The 26,459-nt window shown below is 37.7% G+C and overlaps 1 protein-coding gene across 2 annotated transcripts in view; it reads right to left on the minus strand.

Annotated features, from left to right (window-relative positions):
* The window catches only part of MTA3 (metastasis associated 1 family member 3), a gene marked incomplete at both ends in the record, with an annotated part of 137,320 nt that overhangs the window by 67,374 nt on the left and 43,487 nt on the right, over positions 1-26,459 (minus strand). Inside the window, 3 exons of one of the 2 annotated variants that reach the window (XM_081998504.1) lie at positions 240-428; positions 6,036-6,135; positions 16,334-16,436. In XM_081998504.1, coding sequence (XP_081854630.1) covers positions 240-428; positions 6,036-6,135; positions 16,334-16,436 — 392 coding nt within the window. The remainder of the gene's footprint in view (positions 1-239; positions 429-6,035; positions 6,136-16,333; positions 16,437-26,459) is intronic. The other variant, XM_081998505.1, reaches the window with a different exon arrangement.

The following is a 26,459-nucleotide window of genomic DNA, read 5'->3' on the forward strand; positions in this document are numbered from 1 at the left end:
TACCAAAACACATCAGCATAAGACATCCTACCTGGTATTAAACAGATTATCTTCTGTCAACATCTTTCCAAAGAATGGCACCGAACAAGAAAGCATATTGACTTTCATCCAGATAAAATGTATGTTAATTACATATATCAACTGCATAGATTTCTTCTCTAGCTGATCTTCCAAACCTGCAGGAAGCCGTTATGCTCACCCATGAGAATAACAGAAAAGTGTACTACTTTCGTACTTACAAAGTCTTGTCGAATGTCATTGAAGTCCTTGCCATACTTTTCCAATGCCTCTTCAAATAAACTAGCTTCTGATGCTGACCACTCTTCCATTTCGTCTCTACACAAGACGGGCCCCCCAAGTGGCACTAGAACACTGATGGCACTGCTCAAATCATAGTTGTGTTTATGCAGTGTATCCATTGCATGAAACTAGCAAGGAGAAGGAGATAACAAAAAATTTGTTTAAATAGACAGCAGTCCATTTCAGTTAATGCAAACTCAATGTCTTATTTTCTATAAGCCATGCAAGAAGCCTCAACTAATGCTGAATTTAGAATCTATCTTGATATCATAGGCTTTCTGCTGTGGAACACAAGGAAAATAAATTGTTTATTACTTAATTTGGGAAAGGAAATGCCTTACTAAAATGTTTACTAAAAATGACATTAGTTTATTGGTTCCTGCGAATTACTTGCAAACATTTCTAGAGAATCTTTAGTTGGTAGAAATTGGTTCCAAGTAACCCAATAGAGACAGCGGTATATATTGACTGAGGGGCTATTTTCAATTAACAGGAGTTCTAAATAGTAGCTAAACAGCTTCTCAGACATCTGTGTGGCTCAGTATTCTCATTGCTGGGGAAGGAAGCCATTTATTGTTTTCATTATCACCATACTTAAAAACAAGCAAGATTTTGCTAAACTCGGTTGTTGGAGATGGGCAAATGAGGTTTCTTTCCTTTTTAAAGGGAGAAAACAGAAAACAAACCAGTTACAGCATTACTTTAGAGGTAACACTGAATGCTCACATCACTAACTGATGATGGGGAATATGAAAAGTAAGCAACTACATCACAAATCCACCTGCAGGGAAAATAAGCAACATACAGGAAGCCTTTCTGACTCAGCATCCCAAAAGCCCCCATCATCGCAATCTTCAATTGCTGTGCTGAAGGAGGTATTTAGAGGTATAAACCACAATAATGTGTGTGACCGCATAACACCAGTCTCCCACCTGTTTGTCCCATCACAGCAATGAGCTGTAACTGTAGCATGCAATCTCTCACAAAGCCCCAAACTCATGTTATGAGAGAGGGTACCCAAAACCTTTCAAGGAAGGAACAGTCTTGTATTATGTGTCAGTATAGCACTAAGAAAGCTATTCCAGTTGAGCTTCTGCATACAAATGTACTGCGAATAATGAATTCTCCTTATCTTTTGCCATCTTCTATGAGTGGCTAAAGTCTTTCTCCAGCTTTCAATATAGCTATCAAGCACAAGATTCTTGAACTGTTTTGTCTGCAAGAGGTAACGTCACTGTTATCCTACAATATGTCATTATACTTATGGTTCAAGTCAAATTCACCAGCCTTTAGAAGCAGCCTTCTAATATGTACAGAGTATTCTAATATGGAAATACATAGCATAATGTCCAAAATCCATAATCTTCAAATTAGAGAATGTAAAATGAAACCACTGATTTATTGCGTATCACTCAGTCAATGAGTAAACCAGGCCTAAAGATTGAACTCTTACCGTATGTGTGTTACCAAGGTTTAAATCTTTGTTTAAATTACAGCCCTTGTGGAAAAGCAGTACATACCAGACATTGCCCAAGCAGCTGCTAAATCTGGATCTATTCACTGATAGCAACTTTCTTAAAAATGACAACAGAATTGAAGAAATCAGGATCTTGCTCTTGCCTTATGTTCATTTTCCCATCTATAATAAACATCTGATTCCATAAAGCTTTTTTTGGTATTACTAAAGAAAAAATTTGTAATGAACTCTACGGATAAGTACCGTCTTCTCTGAGCCGTTCTGTGACAGAAGATCACTGACAAATTCCCACGATAATGCTCCCTGCCTTCTGCAGGTTTGTCAGCCCTCACCTGCAATCAAATTCCCACACTGCAGTGAGTAAACTGTGCTAGCAAAAGCAAGAGCAGTCTGAAGACGTTACTACAGCCCAAGACAAAAAGTCCTGGAGTATCTCCTTTTTATCTGCTTTACCCAAGGATGAGAGGACTGCAAGAAACAACTAGTGGGTACCCAATACCCAAGGAGCAGGAGGCTGGGAAGAGCTGTCATTGCCTCTCCCAAAGAGAAGCATGAAGGACAGAGGAAGAACCACCCTTCCCTAAGAACTCTTGCTCAGAGCTTACTGTTCAGCACAGACAAGGGGTCCCACCAGAGGAAAGGTATTCGCCACAAGACAGAAGGAACTTCAAGTCCCAATTTAAGCAGATAAAGGAAGAAACTACCCATCAAAAGCTAAGGAAGGGCTGCATGGAGCTGGGAAGAAAGGGAATGACAGGGCACTCTTGCTAACAAGCTGTAACAGACAGCTCCTACACCAGCTGCAATTTCCGTAGTCAGTTCAATCACCTAGACTGAAACGCCTGCAACAAAGCACTCAAACTGGAAACAGAGTATGGATTCTGTAATTCAATATATTATTTTAAGCATGTTTATCTTAGGAACCACATATATGGAAGTCTAATGAAAATCATTAAAAAGATGTCATGCAAAATGCAAAGGAAAAACCTGTTCATACTTTTCATTTTAAAGAGACGTCCAAAACCAGATTTACATTCTTACAGTAAAGTAGCACAGGCTCTTCCGAACAAGCTCACCACAAGGAGCAAGTGATTCCATCAACCTGCTTTGCTTTAATGGCTCTCATTGTCAGTGTATGCACTAAGCAACGTTTAGGAATCTGAAACAGGAAATCTTGCCAGTTTCCTTCTCTTCTCAGAGATCAATTTTAATTATAAATTAAAACACTGCCTCTGAGAAGGCCAGAAATGAAAGTTTCAGTTGTTTGTTTGTCTCACAAGTCTTTACCACTGTAAGAAAAACACATGTGCTATCATCTAAGAAGGTAAACACACATTGTTTCATGTCCTTCAGCAGGGTTTTCTAAAGGCATTGGTAGTTTCCTGCCTTGTCTCATTACCTTCCCCATGTTTTCAAAATAAGGAAGCCTGAAAGCAGCCTCTCACTTGCTGTTAAGCTGCCAAACCTCCCTCATGTGTACATCCACTGTGAATTTACTAATGTTTATAACCTTTGTATTTATTGCAATTTTTTTTTTTTTTTACTATCAGTCTGTTTACAGTAATCTCTAATTGAAACAACTAATTAGGAATACTGGAAAGCTGCAGGTGTGGTGTACAGAAACCCCATTAATAGCACTTCAAGTGCAAGGGTTATCTGCTTTGCATTAATCAGAGACAGTATAATTGTCTTCGTGTTATACAACTACATCCCTGCCAAAGCATAAATAAGATACACAACAAGTTCTGCAAATGTCTATACTAACTTTAACTGCTGCTCAAAATATGCTCCCAATTAACATGGGAATGTCTGAAAGAATAACTACTATAATGACAAATACGTCTTTTCTTAACTTAAGAAGTACATTACCAAAGAGCAAAAGAGAAGGGTTTAAAAAAGCTGGGGGGGTAGGAAAATGAGAACAGACAGACACAATCATTAAACCTGGGGTGGCTCCACTGGTGCCTCATTATAAGATATGCCTTTCATTAAGTGTAATGGAACTTAATGGATCATTTGCAATGGAGAAACATTTATATGGCACTCAAAACACTAAACTTATCCCTTTATTAGCAGCACTGCACATGTACTTTCAAGCAGGAAGAAACTGTTGTAAGAATGAATCTATGCTATTAATCACTGAATACAGTGTGCCCAGGTGGCCAAGGCGGCCAACAGCGTCCTGGCCTGTATCAGGAATAGTGTGGCCAGCAGGAGTAGGGGAGTGATTGTGCCCCTGTACTCGGCACTGGTGAGGCTGCACCTCGAATCCTGTGTTCAGTTTTGGGCCCCTCACTAAAAGAAGGATGTTGAGGTGCTGGAGCGTGTCCAGAGAAGGGCAACGAAGCTGGTGAGGGGTCTGGAGCACAAGTCTTATGAGGAGCGGCCGAGGGAACTGGGGTTGTTTAGTCTGGAGAAGAGGAGGCCGAGGGGAGACCTTATCGCTCTCTACAACTACCTGAAAGGGGGCTGTGGCGACGAGGGTGTTGGTCTCTTCTCCCAAATACCTAGTGATAGGACGAGAGGAAACAGCCTCAAGTTGCACCAGGGGAGGTTTAGATTGGATATTAGGAAAAATTTCTTCACTGAAAGGGTTGTCAAGCATTGGAATAGCCTGCCTAGGGAAGTGGTGGAGTCACCATCCCTGGAGGTATTTAAAAGATGTGTAGATGTGGTCCTTAGGGACATGGTTTAGTGGTGGACTTGGCAGTGCTAGGTTAACGGTTGGACTTGATGATCCTAAAGGTCTCTTCCAATCTAAATAATTCCATTATTCTATGCATGTGCCATGTGTGGGATTTATTAGAAATTCTTAATCCAATGAAAACTTCGTAAGATGAAAAATGTTAAACTAAAGAACTATTTTGATGGAAAAAATACAGTGTTTAATGTGGACAGAACTGTGTTGGTAAGGTCAAATCAGCAGCTGTGAAACAGAAAACTCATTCTGAGTATTACTTAAAACATTACATTTTGCTACTACCTTTACTACACTACTGTAGTCCTGACTAAATCAGTTTCCTGTTTAATAGCCTTTGAGTTCACCGCAAAATGTAAGAAATTAAATGTTTTTCTTATAATACTAATGAGTATCTTTTGTCTGCAATATAAGAATTGACCTACTGAATCAGACCAGTCATCCATCTAGCCAAGCATTCTGTCTCTGACAGCAACACCAAGGGATGTTACTTGGAGAAAATATGCAAGTAACACTAACTACGGTCTGAGGCCAATTCCCCTCTCATTCACCAGCATCTACAAACCTTGGGAATTCGGAATGCTAGACAGTACACCTCTCCCTGTTCTCCTCAGTACCCATTTCTAACCCCTTTTTTTAAGCTGCTGATATTGTCTGTTCCCACAAAATTTTGTGTAACTGAATTCCAAGGGCTCTCCAGCCACTTTATAAGGCAGTACCTTAACTATTCTAAGCTGATCTGTTAGTTTCACTAAGTGTCCTCTAGTTCAAATACTCAAGTATCTGAAGAATAGCAGATCTACTTTAGCCTTAACTATCATCTTCATGATTCTGTACAGAAATAGTTGTAATAATAAAAAATTCCTGCTGATGTCTTTGGAAATCTAAGTCAAACTTGATTCTACGACACAGTAAGATTTTTTTGTTCTCACACAGTTTCCCAGCACACTTTTATTACTGTAGTGCATCTTGTCATCTCAGCTAATACAAATATACAGAGACAAAACTTTGGTCTGTAATTAATATATTTTTAACTTTCTCTAAAAGATGCAGGTGCTTGCATTACAGTGCAAACTTTCACCTTAACAAACTAAGGAAACACCCGAAGGATATCCTAAATAAAATGTTCTTCAAAAAGTTGCTTACAGTCAGATTACTTATACTTTATAAAATTTACTGACACACAAACCTAGTAAGTTCAAAACATTGTCTAAACAATTTTTAGTCAGCTTTGTTACCACATACTTTGAATCACTCCATTGATCAATTATACTGAATGAATCCCTAGACGTGTATTATCCACTCTACTGTGCAAATTATCACATAAGAAGGTATTATATTTAAATAGATTTCAGCGAAAGTCAAGCAATTTACAGTATGATTACAAGGGCAGCACCAACATGCTTACAGAAAACACAGGATTATCTACCATACACACACGCACCTTGCACGCAGGTATCTCAAGGAAAACAGGTATCTGGAGGACAGGGACTGGAGTAACAGATGCTGTTGGATCCAAAGATACAAAAGAAGTTGTAGGGTTTTTAAGAAGCCACCTACCAGTGTGATGTCTCGCGAAGCAGCAGCCGCACTCATGTGTAAGCTAGGTTGCCTGACAGAACTACTGCAGTCCAGTGCTCGAGCGAACGTGCCAACCGCACTACAACAGAGAAACAGTAGATAGTAAATGCACAGAAAAATGTAACCTTTTTTATTATCAGACTATGTTATATCTATAAAAGTGTCATTTTAAAAATAAGGGTCCAATACTGTTACTCTTAAGATTTCAGATCTTTGCTAACAAAAGGCAATTTGATAAAGACAAATCACCAAACACCGCAGTAAAAACACTGACCTTCTCCCCCCAAAGTAACAACCTACATATAAGAACATCATCATGGAAACAAAAGATACTTCGAGACTTCTAATGTACCAGCTTTTTAATGTACCAATTTTTTATTAATTATGAAGTCAAAATCCTACTCAGTTTGGGTTTTACGACTGTGACGATTATTTTTAAAATTAAAAAGCCAAAACACTGTTTAACAAATTACAATACAAGTAGAAAAGGGGGTTCACCATGTTCTTATGAAGACAATACTAACATTTTATTCACTTCAGTAATGAATGTCTATGACTATGTCTCCCAAGTAACCAGCGATAGGATGAGAGGAAATGGCCTCAAGTTGTGCCAGGAGAGGTTTAGACCACATATTAGGAAAAATTTTTTTACAGAGAGAGCGGTCAAGCATTGGAACAGGCTGCCCAGGGAGGTGGTAGAGTGTTCAAAAAATGTGTGGACATGGCACTTCAGGACATGGTTTAGTGGGCATGGTGGTGTTGGGTTGATGGTTGGACTTGATGATCTTAATGGTCTTTTCCAACCTTAATGATTCTGTGACTTCCATTAGTGAGGCAAAGAAACCATATTAGCTTAGTCTAAGATACCTCCAAAACCGTATTTTTGTCACAGGTTTTAACTAATAATGAAATACATGGATCTGTCAACCTACTTAATAAAACCATCCCAGCATTATTGAAATGGACACATTTTTCTCCAAACCTTAACCTTTTTTCCCCCCACTTTTGTTGATGAATTGTACATGGCATTTTTTATACTTACCAGAGCAATAAAAGATAAGGAATAGAGATGGAGAATTAGTGTGATAGTGACTGTTGTAAACTGCAAACTTTTCTTGGAAGCACATCTATGTATCATGCACAGTGAAGGGAAAGATGCCTAAGAGAATTTGACTGGGCTTACCATATCATGCAGGGAACGAGCAAAGATGCAGCGACATGTGAGAAAGATTATTAATTAATAGAACAGAAGTTGTTCCAGTACCCTGAGGTGCATAATGTCTCGAGGTGAACTGTGTCACTATATTAGAAAAGAATTATTTGTTGCAGTTATGACATAAGTCCTTCTAAATTCAAAGACCCAATTAATCACCTAACACTTTTAATACAGTGTAAGCCTTTGGACTAAGCAGTGGAGCCTCACTCAGCACTTACACTGCACACAAGTTATAAGTGCAGAATTATACCAACGGGGAATGTCACGGACAGATCAACACACTGAAAGTGTGACATTACTGTGTACTCTAAACCCAATATTCAACAATAATGCAATGTGCATCAAGAGTTTAACTTACTAAGGTGTATTATTGATCGTTGAGAAATTGGTGTAACATCTGTTACTGCAATTTTACTTTGAATCTCAAAACATTTAATACTGAATGCATGTTGCAGTACTTGCTGCCAACAACTTGTAAGACACAGTTAAGATTCAACAGCAGTGATTCACAAATTCCAGATATTAACTGCTTAAATTTCTAAAGGCTGTGGAATAAATAAGATATATCCAAACACTGTTCCACAAACTTTTCTCCCCCTTTGCAGAGATGGCAAATATGGTACAAGAACACACACAGATATTCTATTTTCTTTTTTTAAAAAGTTTGGCAGTGCATGAAACAGTATTTATCCACATATCAGTCTCAAGAATAAGGCTCTATTGTGAACACATTTCCTGATAGTCAGTCAAACCCCTTTAAACATGTTAGCATTGATAAGGGTTGTAGCTACACAGTCTTTCCTGTGATCCTTCTGTCGCTACTGTTCAAACCAGTAAAGCAGCATGCGGCATGACTGTATGTCCCTTCTGCTGCTAGCTTCTTATCTTCCTCTTGCATAATTAACACTCTTTTCTTTTGGCCATATTTCTAAACCAAAATCAGAGTATGCTATGAAAATTACAAAGAGTATATCCTCACAAGTCACTCTCTAGCACATCAAAACTTCTTAGGCTGCCTTCAGAGCCCAAGCATATGTGAATTGCGTTGCCCAGTATGTAAAGTCAAATTTAAGACAATATAAAGCTAGGTTTATTTTGAATACGTGATAAAGAGATAAGAATTGATGCACTAGTTGACATCGCTTCCAGTGGATCGCAACCGTCAGAGGAAGGCTGCATGGGAGCGTGGGGCACGTGAGTGCAAAACAAGTAAGAACCACCATAAAACATAGGCAGCGTGCCATTTTGGGTGGGGGGGACACAGAGGGGGGTGTGTCTGTGGCTGTATGTTGAAATCAATGTAACTTCCAGTTGATCTTTACCTGGAAACTTTTGAAAAAACAATTAATTTTTCAGACAATCCAAACAAGTATAAGAATTCTAGAGCAACTGGCTGTTAAATAGTTACTAGTCTCAAAACTTAATAGTGATATACAGTGCTCTGGATAATCTAGCCATGCAACCCAAACCCAAATTCAGTATTAATTTTAGAAATAATGAAAGTACCTTATTTTTTACCTTATTACCTTTTTATTTTTACCTTATTTTTTCCATTTAAAATACACATATGAGAAACATATTGATACAAAGGTCAAACGTTTCCTTTGTCATTTTTCCTTACATTATTTTTTTTCTAATGATACCAACAAAGAATTATTTTTAAAATGCTAAAAGGAAAAAAACAAACCCAAACCCAAAAAACTAACCGATGCCCATTTGCAGAAGACACACTATTGTCTTCACCAACCTGCTACCATAGTAAAACTCAGTACTAAGCCAATATAAGCTGAACAGTCAGACCCTAACTACTCATTTTTTCTTTTAAAATGACACTTTAATGTAAATGTTCCATTAAGCTGTTAGGATCCAAAGAATAACTGTAAATACTTAATTGAAAGTACATTTAATTCAATAATAACCTCACATAACCAAAAAAATGTGCTCAGCAAACTAGTCACATATTAGTTATTCAACAAGTAATTGAAGTACTGAGGCTTCAAACAGAAACCAAACACTCCCCATGCCTCCCTAAAGAAGCTAAAGCCAAAAGGCATACAGGGTGAACTACACAGGTGGCAGGGAGACGGACAAGAATGATAAACAATTTGGGGTATCAGCAGAGAGATCACTCTTTGCACAGGCTGTATCAGCAAGCAGGTATAAGAGCTTTAAGGGCTAGACCAAATGACCCGGCGTTACCTTAAGTAGGTTTTCCTTGTTTTAATTATCTCAAAGACCAGAATCAAGAACATTCGCTCAAGGATTTCTAACAGAGATTACAGCTGGCAACCATACAAACATAAAACAAATCAAAATAATCCAGTGCCAGGATCTAAGGCTATGGAATAAATCCACAAATTCAGCAAAACTCAACAATATCTATGTCCAAAAAAACTGACAGTGAACTCTCTAGGGATGAAGTAGCTCATCATCATTTTGTTGTGCCTGTGTGCCCTACATTCAGGCAAAACTTCAGATTAGGAATTGAACACAGAACATACATTGCCCCAAATTTCTTATAACTCAAGTCTAAGACATTAAAGGAAGTAATTGTTCAAATTTTTGCATAAGATCAGTATTAGTGGTAGCCGACGAAATTATGAAGCAGCAAATGCAAGAGACTGTCATAACACACTTCTAAAGATGCAATTGCTCATCGGTAACTAGTTCTGAAAAAGGACGTTATTTACTAAAGAAAATCTGGAACCACTGTGATTATACATCAGCATAAAAATAGTCCCTAGTCTCCCCTCTAGCAACAGCAGTCTGGCATCAAAGCAGATCCAGAAAGTTCTGAATCCAGGACAGTAACTCTCTAACTTTCTTCTACCGTGTATTCTCAAAAATCCAGCTGAGATAAGAGATCCTTTTTAATCTGAGGATGTTTATTTTAAAAACGTTCACTTCTATACATTGTTCCTCTGTTTCAGTGCTACAAGATGAGCAGCGGGTATATTCCAGACAAACCTGTTTAAAGCGAACCACCTCTGTGCATACATGAATCTGCAAATTCATAAATTTTCCTCATATATTTGCAAACTAATGAGCAAGACCTACACCTCACCTCAGAGTTAGCGTTTTTGAGGAAAATAATTAAATGGATCTTTGGTGGTTTCCTACATATTAGGAAAGCTTTTTGTTTTCCTTATTATTACATCAATGTTCCCCTTCACTATGAGTTGGAAACAGTCCTAAAAGATGACCTCTTAGACTGCTATCAATAACAGCATTTTACAAACAGCCAATTAATATCTGATTGCTCCTTAAGAGAGTCTCATAATACTTAAAATCTTGGAAAGAAGGAAAAAAACACGTCTTCAGTGGAGACATGTGTCATCAGCACAACATTAATTAAAGCTGAAAAATACCCCTGAGATTTTTTACTACTGGATAATGCAAGATCTGAAATGAATAACATATTCATAGTAAAATGATGCATAATAAAATGAACGCATTTTCCTTGCGTTTCTAAGCAATGGTCTGTACAGTGCTGTGCTTCATTATTATCACTTCAGGTACTTAGAGCGCAACAGCAGATGACATGATAAACATGAAACTCACCTGCCACTATTCTTTTTCTAAAAGACTCTCAAAGTTACGGCAGTGGGCGACATGTAATGTCCCCTACGCACCACAACTCACCTTCAGTTTCATTACTAAATGAACAGAAATAGAAACAGAATAGAACTAAATGAATAGAAATAGAACACATGTGAAATCTTTATTATTCAACAGAAATAGAATCTGATACATACAAGTAGTTTAATTCACAGCGTATGATTAAGCCATCATCTGTACTCCATCCTGTAATTTCACAGTCTCAGAGGAGGAGATTTACAGCCCCCAAAAAGCAGGTTTGTGAAAACGCTGCCTCAGATTTTTTTTTTTTTTATATAATGCAATAGGTCAAAATTCATTAAAAAAGATGCAACAAGAAATTCAGCACCAAGTCCGAGTCAGTTGTTTTCAAGAATAAATATAGTAACACAAAATGTACAAAGTAATAAACGTGTATTGGTCAAGCATGACAGACAGGCAGAAACAGTATTTTTGATACTCCTAGTAAACTTCATGTGAACGTATTTTTACATTCTATTGCCAAACCATCTGCCTACCACTAGATGCTGTAACTCACCTTGCTAGCAAACACCTAGTTCTGCAAGTGCAGCATTGGCATCAAGATTTCTTTACCTTCTTTACAGCATAATTTTATGTTGCAATTCTGTCACTAAATTTCATTACTTCTTTAATGAACTCAAATTCCTCTTACTTCTTACCACCTGAAGAGAATCCAGAAGCACACTAATATTGAGGCTTTCAAACCAGTGAATTTTATGTATTTATTTTCATTTATGAGCTTTGGGAGTCTTGACTACTGCCACTGACTACACTGAATTATCTTGCAAGAACAGAGTATTACCATTTGAGCACACTTTTAAATGTTTTTACTTATTGTTCTCAGCTGACGAGTGTATTCTTTTCCTCGATACAAGACAGATTGCTAGTTGAAGCCACACTGTGTTCCATTCCTCACTGTAAAATAAATTTGTGTAACAAATAAACCTCCATATACCATAAGCACTTATAACTAAACCAATAGTAACCAACAGAAAATTAATATAATCACTGTCTCAGAGAAAATGGAAAAGTGGAAACGACACAGGAAGGATCAAGCTCTAATTAAAAATGACTAACAGGTAATTTTCCATTCTTCTGTGATTTTAGATCAAAAAATGCATTCAAATGAAAAGAAATATATTATGTTAGCCAGAGGTATGCAATGCCATTTTAATTTCAAAGTAATCACAGAACAAAATTTTAAGGTAGAGATGCAATGCTTTAACGCTATTTTAACTAGTCTTCAAAACTCTATTTTAGTTGGAAAAAGGGTGGGACCAGAAATGCTCCACATATTCCTCCCAGAAGACTATGTTGATAATCTAGTTAGATGACGCAGAATAAAAGAACTAAGTTGTTCACAGTTTCACTGCATCATAAAGTACATAAATGGAACTAGAACGTACAAAAAACTTACCATGTAATGAATTATAGACCAAATTAGCAGATAGAAATAAAATAAAATTAAAAAAAAAAAGGGTGGGGGCCAGGCCTATCAGATTAGAGCCCAAAACTCCCACCACATTTGAGTCTGGTCAGGACCATTTTTGACTCTGATAAATTAGGAAAAAGACAGTCCTATTATGTTATACATACAATAGGAAGGCTTATATTTCCTAATACTATGCAACCTAGAACAGAATTAGAAAGAGAACATGAAATCTCACAAGGAAATTAAGTATTCCTTGTATAACAGGAATGATAGAGACTGATGACTGGAGAAAACAGGGAGCACCTTTATGAGTGTTTTAGTTCAAATTAGGAACGGAGTTTCAAAGCAACTGTCGCCAGCATCTTTATCTACTGCACTTTAACCAACATCAAAAGGTATCTTGTAGCATACAAACTATATTTCTGTTAAGTTAAACACTAGTTCCACATACTCATAGATATTTCGTCCACAGGACCAGATTAAAGTCAGCCTAAAAATAAAACTGCTTAAAATGTGCATAGTGTGGATACTAGGTCCCCAGCACTAAACATTTCAATTCTACGAAACCACTTCTACTGTAGTGCACTATTTGCCAACATGGACAGAATCTAAACTGCTGTAGCAGCTTCTCAGAGTCCTGTTCTTTGTAGCTAGTAGACACAGAAGAACTGTTGCCAACATATATGACAGAACAAAAATTGGTTGATGAAGCTGTATCATATTTGAATGGAGTGGAAAATGGTGTTGGAATTCTCATTGCCAGAGGATAAATGACAGTGCGTTACCCAAAAAACAACTCAAAACCAGAATACACTAGTCTGATGCCTCAAGCTTCTCCTAACAGAAGCTTTTGCTAGCTCAAGCAAGAGGCCCTTGCCCAAATTATGCTTCAATAGTAGCGATAAGGTACTTTCAAGATTTGCAAATCCACAGTCAAGCAAGGCTACTTAGGGAGCTCAAGATTAAGCACCTTTCCACTCAAACACTCATGTTTTTTTCAAAACCTCCGTAGATTTTTCTGGCACTGCTACCTCTGATTTCTGGACAGAATAGGGATATTCTTCTACCTTTATTATAGCATACCACCAGTTTATTGCATAGTAGCACTTAGTGACAGGCCAAGACTGACCAAGCATATAAACCTAGAAAAAAAGGCTTTTTGTGTTCCTGAGACAGTAAACAAACCTTGTAAGACTGGGAAAGCTACATGCCCTAGGCCAAATATAAATGTCCTTGCAAATGGGCCATACAAATAGAGTGTTTAAACACCTTCTAAAGAACCAACAAAGCATGCTTGTGTGACTGAAAAAGCTAAAGCCTACAAGGACAAAAGCAACTCTTCCTTCAGCCAGAGCAGACTGAAAAAAAAGAGAATACTCGATGCCTTTGATGCACCGTGTAAAAAAGATCACATGAAAATGCTTTTAAACTTTCAAATACAGATATCATACGCACACTTAACCAAAATCACACATAGGAAGCATTTAGGAAAAAGTTCTTACGGTCAGAAATTCAAATTTGTAAAAACAAACACAACTTCCAGGAACCAGAAAAATACCATCCTCACTGGAAAGCCAGCAGGCACAGCCAATGCTCAGTTAGGGCACAGCAGAAGTATCTTCTGAGCCTGTAGGCACACACGGTTCAACAGATCGTAACGCCAGTTCCACTGTTACTCAAGCAGCTTTTAATGGTCCAATATAATGAAAGCCTTTACATGCAGGCACACAACATACTGAATTTAAAGCTGCCACAATAGCCATAGGAGAACTGTTTCTCCAGAAACTGGTGAAAACCTGTCACAGCAGCACTTAATGCAACAGAAACGGGATCGTGCAGCCTGTGAATACAAGTATATAGGAGCTTGGAAATAGTTTTGGTCAGTTCAAAAGCATCTTACAAAGATGAATGGAGTTTTGTGGAAGAATATCAATAAAGTGGTACCTGAGTAACATCTGATTACAGACGGTCATTAGTGGTTGCCTACCACAAGATCTGGGATAGCTCTGGAGCACAAGTCTTATGAGGAGCGGCTGAGGGAACTGGGGTTGTTCAGTCTGGAGAAGAGGAGGCTGAGGGGAGACCTTATCACTCTCTACAGCTACCTGAAAGGGGGTTGTGGTGAGGTGGGTGTTGGTCTCTTCTCCCAAGTAACCAGCGATAGGACGAGAGGAAATGGCCTCAAGTTGCGCCAGGGGAGGTTTAGAGTAGATATCAGGAAAAACGTCTTCACCGAGAGAGTGGTCAGGCATTGGAACAGGCTGCCCAGGGAGGTGGTGGAGTCGCCATCTCTGGAAGTGTTCAAAAAACGTGTGGATGTGGCACTTCAGGACATGGTTTAGGGGACATGGTGGTGCTGGATTAATGGTTGGACTTGATGATCTTGAGGGTCCTTTCCAATCCTAGTGATTCTGTGATTAGTCAGCTATGACCAAGACCCATTCCCTCCATAACAGAAACCTTTTCTACAGGAATGCATCAACTTCTAAACAAATGCAATCTTGGTCAGGGCACAGCATTGCACAGGATGTCTTAAATAAGGGGACAAAGGAAGGAGAATGTTTTTTCTCTAAAACTTAATTTTCTCACTTCCCAGTAGACTGCTTACTGGTACACTCCTCAGAAAATTTTCAGCTTCACAGTATACTACTACAGCTCCCCAGAGTGGCTGCAAAACAGGGAGTGGACGGATGTGAAGGCAATGAAGGAACTCTTCAAAAACGCATGTAGTCATCACACAGATGGTATTTCTAAGGCTCCACATAATGGGTCTGCCCATACGTATCCAGGTATTATATTGCTGCTGGTAGAAGTAGTTCTGTTTTCTGAGTTCCGTTCCATGGAGCATCTACCAGGCATTGTGATCTTCTGAACAGATACCTATACCCTTCTGGCTTGCTTGGAAATTCAACACGGACAGGCAATTTTTACTACTGTATAGAAAGGATATAGCATTACAAAGTGGGGGAGAAAGAAACCCAAGTGGATCAGCATTTGAACCGTAAAACAATAAATCAGCAACCCATTTCACCATACACATAGGCTGGAAAATATAAAGCAACTTTTCTTATTTCCTTCCTGAAATGCTTTGTTTAAAAGGGAGAAAGAATAAAGAACAGAAACTGGAAACAATGTAATAGCATTATTTGCCTAAGAAAAGTTGAGGCTACACTCTGCAACCAGGTTACAGAAAATAGAGGAGATGGAGTGATTCAGGATAAAATTCCTACATTAGTTGCGATTAGAAGTTCTCTGCCATCATTAGAACAAGTACCTTTGTAACTACATTTGTAAGTAGGAATTACAGGACAGACAAAACATGCTGTATCTTATGAGCATAGAGTTGTCCTTCAGTAAGAAGTCTATAGAGTTTTGAAAGTTTTTTTTTAAAGTAGAAAAATTATTTATAAAGGTATTTATGAATTTCAAGGGCTTTGATGTTCCTCTCCTAAATCTGCAGTTATATGTTAATTTGTAAAATTGAACTGACCAGATTTTTTTCACTAATGAAATGCATCACTTCAAAACTTTTATTTCAAAATTCATCCAAAACAATTGCACTGCATATTAGTCAGCTTATATGCAAATTGGGCAAGTTCTGCATCCATTTCATTTGTTAACATTTTCTTCATTTCTGCCCTTAACTTTATATTACAGTACGAAATTCCAAGTACTATAATAAAAGACTGAAATATTAGCACTGAAATCCTGTTTCGTTTACTCTGAGGGGAAAACGGACTGATACCTACATTTAAAGTATCGAATTCTACTATAACCTGAAATACAGGCAGTGTAGCATTATTCCAAAACTCACTCTCTTTTTTCTTTCTTCTGTATTGGTACCTTCAATAAATATGCAGAAGATTATGGTCTGATTTTCTCTTTTAGCTAACTGTGGGAAAGAGAAGGGCTCACAAAATGGCAAACAAATTGAATTACACGATATAGGGGAATAAATAGTCAGTAGGAAAAGGAAAAGGAATTTTTTTTATTAGAGGATTTTAATCTTACCGTGCTACAACTAAAAACTGGTCAATCTGACGGTCAGTAAGGGGGCTATCTGGATCCCATACTTTTACTTCCAGCTTTGCCTGTTCTCTGTCATCTAATTCTCCTGTCAAAAGGTAGATGGGACAAAACACTTATTACTTACAATGTTTTTCTCTGTGTATTTCTTGTACTATGTTTAAAAGAGACATTGTACAGTTGTAAACACACAGACACAGTACTTAACAATCAGCAGTTATCCACTTAAATTCCATAATGCAGCATCAATAAAATAAATATCTTCCCTTAACATCAGCATTTCCATTTAAGGTGGAATTCTTAGGAGGTGTAGTATCAAAAAATAATAAAATGTGATTATAAACTTGAAACCATAACCTAAGTAACCAGTGATTTCTTTAAACCAACTGTATCAAAGCTACTGTTCCACTTAAGCCCTATTAAAATTCATTTCACACTTAACCAGATTTCGCAATTGAAGTCTATCCAATTTGTATTCTATGCCCCCAAAACAAAAATCACTGTAAAAAAAATGCTGTCTACTACATTTCATTATTTTTTTCACCTCTTCCTCTCAGCTACTACATTATCTGTACTGTTAACAAAAATCATACAACTAAAATTGCTGTTTATGTTGACAAGTTATATCCTCTTGTACTACAGCACAAGAAAATTACTATATACTACATCATGATTTCCCAACTACATTTGTCTGAACAGAGAAATCTGTGTACATGCATGCGGCTGAAACAATGGTGGCGGTTTCCAAGATTTAATTTGCCCTGTATTCATTATTAAAAGAGTATGACAGTTGTACTGCTTGGAAGAACAGTGAAGCGTGACGACGCTACAATGATTCACATTCATATGGAAGCCTAAATCTTGACTTGACTACTACACCAGTAACTTCTACTGAGAAATGAGGAACATTACAGAGGCTGAGTAGGCAGGCAACACATACTCTACTAGTACGAGAAGACTTACCTATGGTATGTGGCCAGCACATTTGGGGCCACAACAGATGACAAAGTTAGAACCATTGTCTTTCCTTGGTATTTTAGAGTATGAGCATGTTCTTCCTTCAGTGAACATGTGAAAAACCCCAACGTTTAGTTGGATACCAGTACTTCTGTGAGCTACAACAGGAATAAAAACCTGTTCTCAAGTACAGACGTTCCATTTCCTTTGCAAGACTAGTCTGTGTAGGTACCTCTCTGAGCACACAGAAGATCACTTTAGTCTGTGTTATTTCTTACGACTTAATGAAAACGGCCAGTCTAAACATGTAAGTATCATCAAGACATGAAATAACCTGTACAGTTAAGAATCCTGGAAGCAGACTTCAAACCAAGCACTGGCTTTTCTGAAATCTGATTGTATATGGCAAGTTTCTCTAGCATATTCATTCTGGCAGAAAATGAGAGTGTGGTATATATTTATCCCTACCAAACACACAAGTTAAAACTGCACCATGCTGTCTAGCGAATGTTTCAGGAATAAATTTCACAGTCACATTCTCAGGAAAACAAAGTAAATTACTTTCTTCTGATATGCAGGGAATAAAGAATTGCCTGCATAATGAGACTTATGTTCCTGTTTAAGATAATTCACATCCAGTACTGGAGACAAACTGCTAATTTCTGGCAAACTTGGGTAGGATTTTAGGTCTATAAACTTATTCAATGGACTACATACTTGTCAATACATTCATTTTTTCCATCTGTGACAGACACATTGTGGGTGATGTTCTACGTTTTATAAATAATCTCTGAGCGCTTCAATCTGTTAATATATAGTTTTTAAATATCTTTAGTGTTAGTTAACTGTTTCAGGACATCATATCCTAGAGATCAGAATTGTAGAATCATGACAAAACCCAATACTCGGGCAGGTCATACTTCTCGCAAAGAGAAAATACCATACAAGACTATATAAAGACTATACACGTAGAGACTACAAATGAGAGTTATCAGGTGATACAAGCCCATTATTTGTCTACAGCAATTTAAACTGCTAGTGAGCATTTTTTCAAGCCAACAAAACACGCATAGTGCAATCACATCCTAACCTCTAGAGCTCTGGTCTCTAAAAAAAAAAAAAAAATTGAGTCATTCTTCACTCAAAAAATCCTGTTTGAATTAAAACTGCCTCTAACTCCAACAAACTTAGAGCTCTCAGTGCTCAGCCTTGCAGTGCTTATAAATCAACCACCCATGATCAAGACAAGACCTCACAAAGCACACAAAAGAGCTTTAATTCATCATGTTCTAAATTCCTAGAAATAAACAGGAAGAATTACAATTGGGCTCAGAATATACTAAACTGTAACCATGCAGTAATGACAAACTTTTCCATAACACTGCATCAATAATGGCTGGCTTATGGGAATGTCCAGCACAGGAAGAAAGGAACAAATAAGGCTGCCTCTTTCCCAAAACCCTGCAGAACGGTATGCGAAAAGGAAATTCCACAGGTCAGAGAACATGGAGGCATAATGTCCTAAAATCATACCATCCCTCACTTTATAGTCCTTACATTAAATCACATTTAGGTAGAATCACCACTGTTATCGAAATGAAATAATGAAAAGTCCTTCCATTTTAGCTTTTTATGGCAATTCTTAAAAGCAATGACCTAAATTAATACACTGCATAAAACTGCAAGGTCACCTTCAGTTCAAAGGCAAGGACAAGTATTGAACTAATGAAAAGATACCTGAAATTCACCTTTATTTTGGAATTGGTTTCTTGCATTCCTGTGAATAAACCTGTACAATGTGACTTGCACCAAGATTTCCTGCCCCTCACCCCCATTTTACATTATTTTTCTGGTTGACAGACACTGTGCAGTGGTCTAGCACCTATTCTTAATCTGAATAAAAAAAGACTGCAACAGGTTTTCTGAATTCCCGAACTAACACATGAGGTAGTACTGTCTCCAGGAAAGCACAGTGAAAATGATTCTGTGTATAAATAATAACAGTACCATTCTACATAAGAAAATTAATATTAAAAATTCTCGTTTTGCAAAGAGGGATACCGCAATGCACAGACATTGTATTCTTAAAAAAACCCCACAAAATAAAATCTCTAGTCCTGCAAATTTTCTTTACATAAACTTAATGTTATGAATATGCAAATTCCCTTTGACTATAGTATTCTGAAGATAAATAGGGCTACTCACTTGCTTAAATTAAAAAACCCATATAATTTAGAGAATAAATTTTTCTTTAGCATAAATATATTTCGACATATTCAAGTGTAAAAAACACAATTTCATCTGCATCTGGTACTTGTTTTTCATCTTCTACAGAATAAGCTTACAAGAAAATCAGACTTACAGTAAAACAGCAAAGGCAACAAAAATGTGAACTTACAATAAGTCCATTTAGGCAAAGTTACCGAGGCAGAAAAAAAACCCAGAAGAGTCAATTAAACCCTAAGATGTTGCTGCTTGAAAGGTGGTTTGAGCGCTCACTGCAATACATTGTTTGGGATAATAAGCACATACACTGCATACAATGAGAAACTGTATCCTTCGTAAGGATATTCTGTCTACCTGACAGAGCTCATCTAGTATTTGAAAAATCTCAGTTAAGGCTCTACAGCTATGACTAATAAAGAAATCTTTCCGACAGCAATCATGCACAACCTTCCACACTAATGCCGCACAGACCATGCCTAAGTCTCCTCAAGAAGCTAAAGACATGTTATGAAGACTAAAACTCCAACTGATTTCTCTTCAAGCATAAAGTGAACTTGAGAAAGGTAGACCTGCTTTTACACTTCAGGGCAGGTACGGGGCGGGAAGACCACTCCAACAATCCCCAAGCAGAACTACACGAATAACTCACCTCAATTGTCAAACAGTTTTTATAAGATGAAATTGCTAAACAGCACAATTTCCAACTCTTCTAATTTATCATTTGACTGTTAACATAGAAGTTGTGAATGATCTGAGAACTGAAGGTCAGAAATTTCCATAACCCCATTATATAAGAACACTACATTAAAAAGTATGTAAGAAAAGAACTTAATGATGTAACCGCTTGTTTGATCAAAATTATACATGCACTTAATACCTCAACAAGTGTACCAAAAGGCAACAAGTATTTTTAAATAACATTACTGAAAAGACTTCATAAAACACTATGTTTTATAATGCAAAACTTCCAAATACCTTATTGAGCTTCTCTAATATGTATGGCTACAACCCTACACTACACCTTTCCCTTGCATCTGCAAGGTTAGGCAGAAGTAAATGAAGTCTTTACCGAAAACAGGCACAATGAGGCCATTTACGTGTGCTTTGTTTGTTTAATTTATAGTAAAACTGGTAAAAGTCTATAAACATGCATTTAATTGCCCAGCACATAAATCACTAACTCAGGTCCCTAGTAGAGAGGTTAGCAAAACTGATGTAAAGAATATTATAATTCTACTGAATGAACAGTATGAATGAATCTACTTTAAGATGAACAGCATCTTAAAGAGTATTTCATTATTTGTGATGATCATGCATTTGACAGTTAATTATGAAAAATTTACTCCACTGAGCTTATTGAGCTCCACAAGAAAAAAAATCTGCCTAGCAGACAAGTAACCACCATATTTATATTTGCTAAACCTCAAGAAACAGGTCCTTCTTTTAAAAGGTATTACAGAAAAATTTTTCATATTAAATCAAAGTCAAAAGTGCAACCAAGAGAAACTCCATTTGAGAACAAAATGTATTTCAGTACACATAAACAGGAGTTCTATTCTGGTGTATTACTTTGTCGAGACTCATCTCATCTAATCTTAAACATCCTCTGATCTATTTTAGATATCCGTCTTCAGCTGAGATGAATCAGGTCTCGGCAACATTCTTCTACTCTGACCATAAAGGTAAGTCTTACTGGGTTAGCACAATCACAGCTTTTCCATCTCACATTCTATTCCAATTTCCACAAGTTGGAACTCCTGAATCTGCTTGTTGTATCTTTTCTTCCACTCACTCCTTCTGAAAACCACCTTAAAATAGAAAGCCATCATCTTTTAGTTGAACCAATCACCCTCAAAGATGTCTCTGCTTCTGGCACATTCTGACATATTTTGAAATCATCATTTATTTTCCTGCTAACTTACTACATTTTCCAACAACTTTGAAGCTTCAATGCATTTCACACTGAACTTGGTGGAATAGATTTCTACAAGGTTCCTAGGCATCTTCTTTAAGAAAATGCAAGTTAGGCATAAACCTTTCCTTTTATACTTGCTCCTCAAAGTAGTTCTGGTACCAGAATTTGAGCTTTGCTTTCTGCTGTCTAGATGCCAGTAAGGTCATCTTGAACTGAGAGGAAATCTGGTTTTAAACAACAGATTATGGACACCCAAATTGCTGCATGTAGAACAAAAGAAGTGCACAAGCTACTGCACAAACGAGCTCCTCCAGCCCATCCAAAAAAGCACTTTATAGTTGACAGCTTCTTCCACAAAAGATCTTTTCGTTGCATGCCAACATACCGCTCAACAAAGAGCCTAAAGCTGCTGCTGTTGTCACCTTCTGTGTGCACAGGAAAAGCAATTCTTTCTTTGATGACTGTACCTAAGCAACTGGGTTTAAACTAAATCCACTGATTTATTCTTGTAATTGCAATTTGGTCACTCACAAAGGAAACATTAACTACTTCAGGACCACGTGGCCTCAAAATCGTTAGCCCTCATGATTTCTTAAAGCCAGTTAAAAACAAAAGGCTAGACATATACTGTTTGTGAAATACTGAACTTAGGAAAAAAGAGGCAATATTTTCTGAACTTTATTTTCCAAGAACTGCCAATTGTAGTAATGTGTCCAGTTCTCGTATCCAGCAATTGTCATGAGATTGATCACTTAGCATGAATTACAGACCTTATTTTTTGAAAATCGATAGGACACCAACAATATTTGTTTATCCTGTCAGACATTTCTTAGAGCCACACACTCTCTCTCTTCATAGTCTAAAAATTGCACGGCTCCAATTTTTAATACTTAAATATTAAAATACAGACTATTCTAAAAATATTTCATATTGCCTAACTTTTATATTCTCACAACAGAATGAAATCATTGCAACTACAACAACACTCATAGAGATAATCCAGCACACAGACTTTTGACAGGAGAATCATCTGCACCATTCAACTCCTGCAGGTCTCTGGCAAGTGTGTGTGATTTTCAAATTCAGCAGTGGTTCTTCTAATGAAGTAACAGAACAGATCCCTCCTCATAAGCTTACAGTTGGGTTCCCGTATTCTAAAACATATTTTTCATTTATTAAAGGAAAACAAAGTTTTAGTGTATACAGGAAGCATTTAAAGATCCAGAAAATAGAATCCACAGAGTCTAAGCATCCTGTACTTTCATAATGTTAAAAATCCAGGCTCGGATTTGTTATTTGTCTCTTTAGTTGTAACAATTTTTAAGCTTAAAATCCTGGAATTCCAGTATTTCCAAATATTAACAGCCTGGAACTCTGAGTTTAATAGTTTCTATCTGTCTGGGCTACGAAAAACAACATGGTCTTACAACTGAGCTGCAGTAAGAAGAAAAAAAAAAAACCAGAGATGACATTAGGAAATACATCTAAAGGAACTATTTTGTTCTATTTCAAAACAGAGAAAAGTTTTAGAAGACTTGGATAGAAGTTCTCTGAACACCACCCAAAACTTACAGCTTAATTTTCCCCAACTGCTCCCCTTCTTCCTACAAAGTGCTCAGCTACTTGAACTCCGTTAATTCTAAAACGCCTTCCCTTCAAGAAATGGAACAGACTGCACAGCAAGTGCTATTTCTAGGCACTCTCTGGATATATTTTCAGATGTGCAAGAGGGACTCTTTTTTATACAAATACTTTGAATATAGTTTATAATTTTATTTATTAAAAAGAAAAAAAAAAGCTTTGAACAGAATGTCTTTCCTACAGGCTACTTCTTCCTCCATTTCACAGACTCTAATTCCTCTTCCTCTCGATATCTTAGTAAGGGGGTAGTCCTCTTCCCTGCCAACTCCAAACTTTGTACTGCTTTAAATGGCCAGAGAGTACCTAATTGTGTCAGATTCCTGCTACATAAAGAATTCCCCAGAACACAGTGGTCTCCTTTTAAACCCAGATACAACAGATAAGCAACACTGGGCTAGGAACAGGACTGCAGCTGGAGGGGACCATCAGCATGAGAAAAATTCCATGCAGCAGTACAGAGACATCCCCATAATAGTGACTCTAAGGAAGATCAGCCCTTCAAGGCTAATTAAAACAGGGATTTGCGAACAGTTTGCCATTACTGGTGGCAGCACTCAGTTAGTTAGCACTCAGTTAGCAGTACTTAATATTAGCAGCCAGTTCTCTAGATAAATCTTTAAATCTCATCATTCCCCAGCACACCTGTCAACCTCTTGATGCTTGTTTCCTTCCGTATAGCTCTGCATGGAGACTATAATCTCATTTCCCACCAACTGCAAATCAACCCTAACCCTTCATGCATCCATCATCACACTGCCTACTCTGACATGCCCGTTTTGCCCAGGGATCTCTAGCTCCACACGACTGGCTCAGCACTCAGCATCCTTACAGCAGGCACTATGAGCAGAGCCAGATGAGCCAATAGAAGCTGCTGCTATACACAGGCAATTAAGTAGCACTAAAACATTCTTACCAGGCACTTTCCACTGTTCAGATACGTGTCTGCACACCAACAGTTGTGAACAGCTACCACTGTGATGCTGCCCAGGATAACATAGGTTGGGAATATTCATGTGCCCAAAGATACCCTTCAACCACCTGAACAACTTAAGACAGGTAGAGAAAGTTCAGTTTAACTCCCTCTACAATCTATTTTCTAGCTAGTGGTTTTGTGCTAAAACTCAGAAATAACCCCATGTTTTTACGAGAGGAGCAAAAATTTTAAAGGTCAGTAGTTGCTCTGTTAACTGAATCATGTTATGCATATGTTACACTTTTTCATATATTGCAGTATTATAATCTAATTATACTGAAGACTTTTTGGTAGGTATTAATGCTGTTAGCTTAACATTAGTGCTTGCACTTCCTAATCTTTGGGTGTTCCTTTTATTTTTAGACTGAGATTTGCTAAAAGATCAACATATTGTCTCAAGCCTTTACAGAAAAGTCATCTGAAACTGAGCATGCTAATGACAGTGACTGAACACATGCAAAAAAGTTTTCTACTACCCAGCATCATCACTGGAGGGAAGGTGACTAAGTAGCAGTTTGAGGGTTTCTTTTGCAGCTTCTCTTAATGAAAAATGATTGTGGGCAAGCACAGAAAAAGATGTGGCCTAAGATCATCTTTGAATAACAGGTGTTTTGATTAAATGACGGTTCATTCATGTGCTTATTTAGTAAGGGTTAAACTTCCAGTCCCAACTATTTCTCTACAGGTGAAGAAGCACTTCCCCAGGACAAAAGGCAGAAGACTGTAGGCTGAATCTTGTCAGCAGGTTAAGCTGAAGTACCATAGTAGGATCGGTTCAAACTGGAAGGGATCTCAGGAGGTCTCTAGCCCAGCCTCCTCCTCAAAGCAGGCTCAGCTGTGAGGTCAGACCAGAGCTTTATCCACTTGGTTCTTGAAAACCTGTTAAGGACAGAAATGACACAACCTCCCTGGGTACTTGGTCCACCAACTTACCATCCTCATGGGAAACAAATTTCTGCTCATGGCCATCCTGAACCTCTCATTTCAAGTTACGTCTGTTTTATCTCATCCTCCCACTACACACCACTGTTAAGAACCCATCTTCTCAACAACTCACCCCCAGTCACTGGGGGGCTGCTCTTGGTCCCCCCCTTGAAGTCACCTCTTCTCCAGGGTGAGCAAGCTCAATCCTCAAATGCTTTAGCCCCAACAAGTGTGCTGGCCTCCACTGAACTTACCTCAGTTTATTAATAATTCTTCCATATTGGAGGACCCAAACCTGGATGCAGTATCTAGATATGATCTGAGCACTCCGCAAAGCTGGATGATCACTTTCCTTGATCTACTGGCTACGTGCTGGGTGACACAGAACAGAATGCTGCTGGCTTCCTTCACTGCCAGCACACACTGCTGGCTTATACCCTCTTGCTGTCTGCCAGCACCCTAGGGCCTGTCCCACAGAGCTGCTCCCTTCAGCCCCTTTGTCCCCAAATAAATTTCATGCATTTATGAAATACATGAATAAGAGTAACTTCATATGCTATAATTCTCCCTTCATCTAGAACAAAATTAAAGTCAAATCTCAAGCCACAGAGGAAGAAAACTGTCCTTCTGATTGAGATACACTACCAGATGTAGGGTTAATTATTTTTTAAGTCTTGTCACTTTTCTTTCATCCTCCTATTTGCTACAATATTGTCCAAATTTCAGAGGGCATTCAAATGACTGAAGTTTTCTCAGATAATCAATAGAGTCAAAAGGTCTATAAACTACCTAATGGTCTAAGACCTTGGCAATGTGATGTTTAAAAAGGGAGCAAATAAGGGAAATCCAAGTTAACTGTTAGCAGAGAAATCAAATTAATTCTCTGCATTTGTGGTAACTGGGCAAAACTGGAGACGTTCACATGCTTCATGAAAGATCTAAAAGAATATCTACCTCAAAGTGAAGCATCTGTAGGAGAGGCTACAGAACAATTATACAATATGAACATTAACAAGTTATTTGAGTTTGGACAAGTATCTTCTGAAGATTTCTACAGGAACTCGAGAATACAAGAGCTCCTAATAGTGACACGTGAACTCAAATCCATTTGTGTTACCTAGTGCATGAAGGAAGGTACATGGGCTAAAGAGAAAAAGCAGGCAACTAAGCACTGTCAAGGCTCAGAGCTACACTAGTCAAATTAGTAGAAATTGCAACAAAGATATACTCGGGATAGTTCAACACACCTTTTATAGAGAGAAATAAAGAAAAAAAACCCCACACCTCATACTTACTGAAGTTCTGCAACGACATGATAGAGATACCTAAGGAAACTCAAGGTGACAGCCTGCTGGATTTCTAATTAGGCTTTAAACAAGTTTTAAGAAAACTAAGAAGCCATAAGAGATGTGGTCGTTTGCATAGATAAATAGTTGATGGTCTGATTCAGCATGGTTGTTCCTACATTGGTGGGC

Source organism: Phaethon aethereus, assembly GCF_964289735.1.
Source record: "Phaethon aethereus genome assembly, chromosome: 3".
In the NCBI taxonomy this organism is placed as follows: domain Eukaryota; kingdom Metazoa; phylum Chordata; class Aves; order Phaethontiformes; family Phaethontidae; genus Phaethon; species Phaethon aethereus.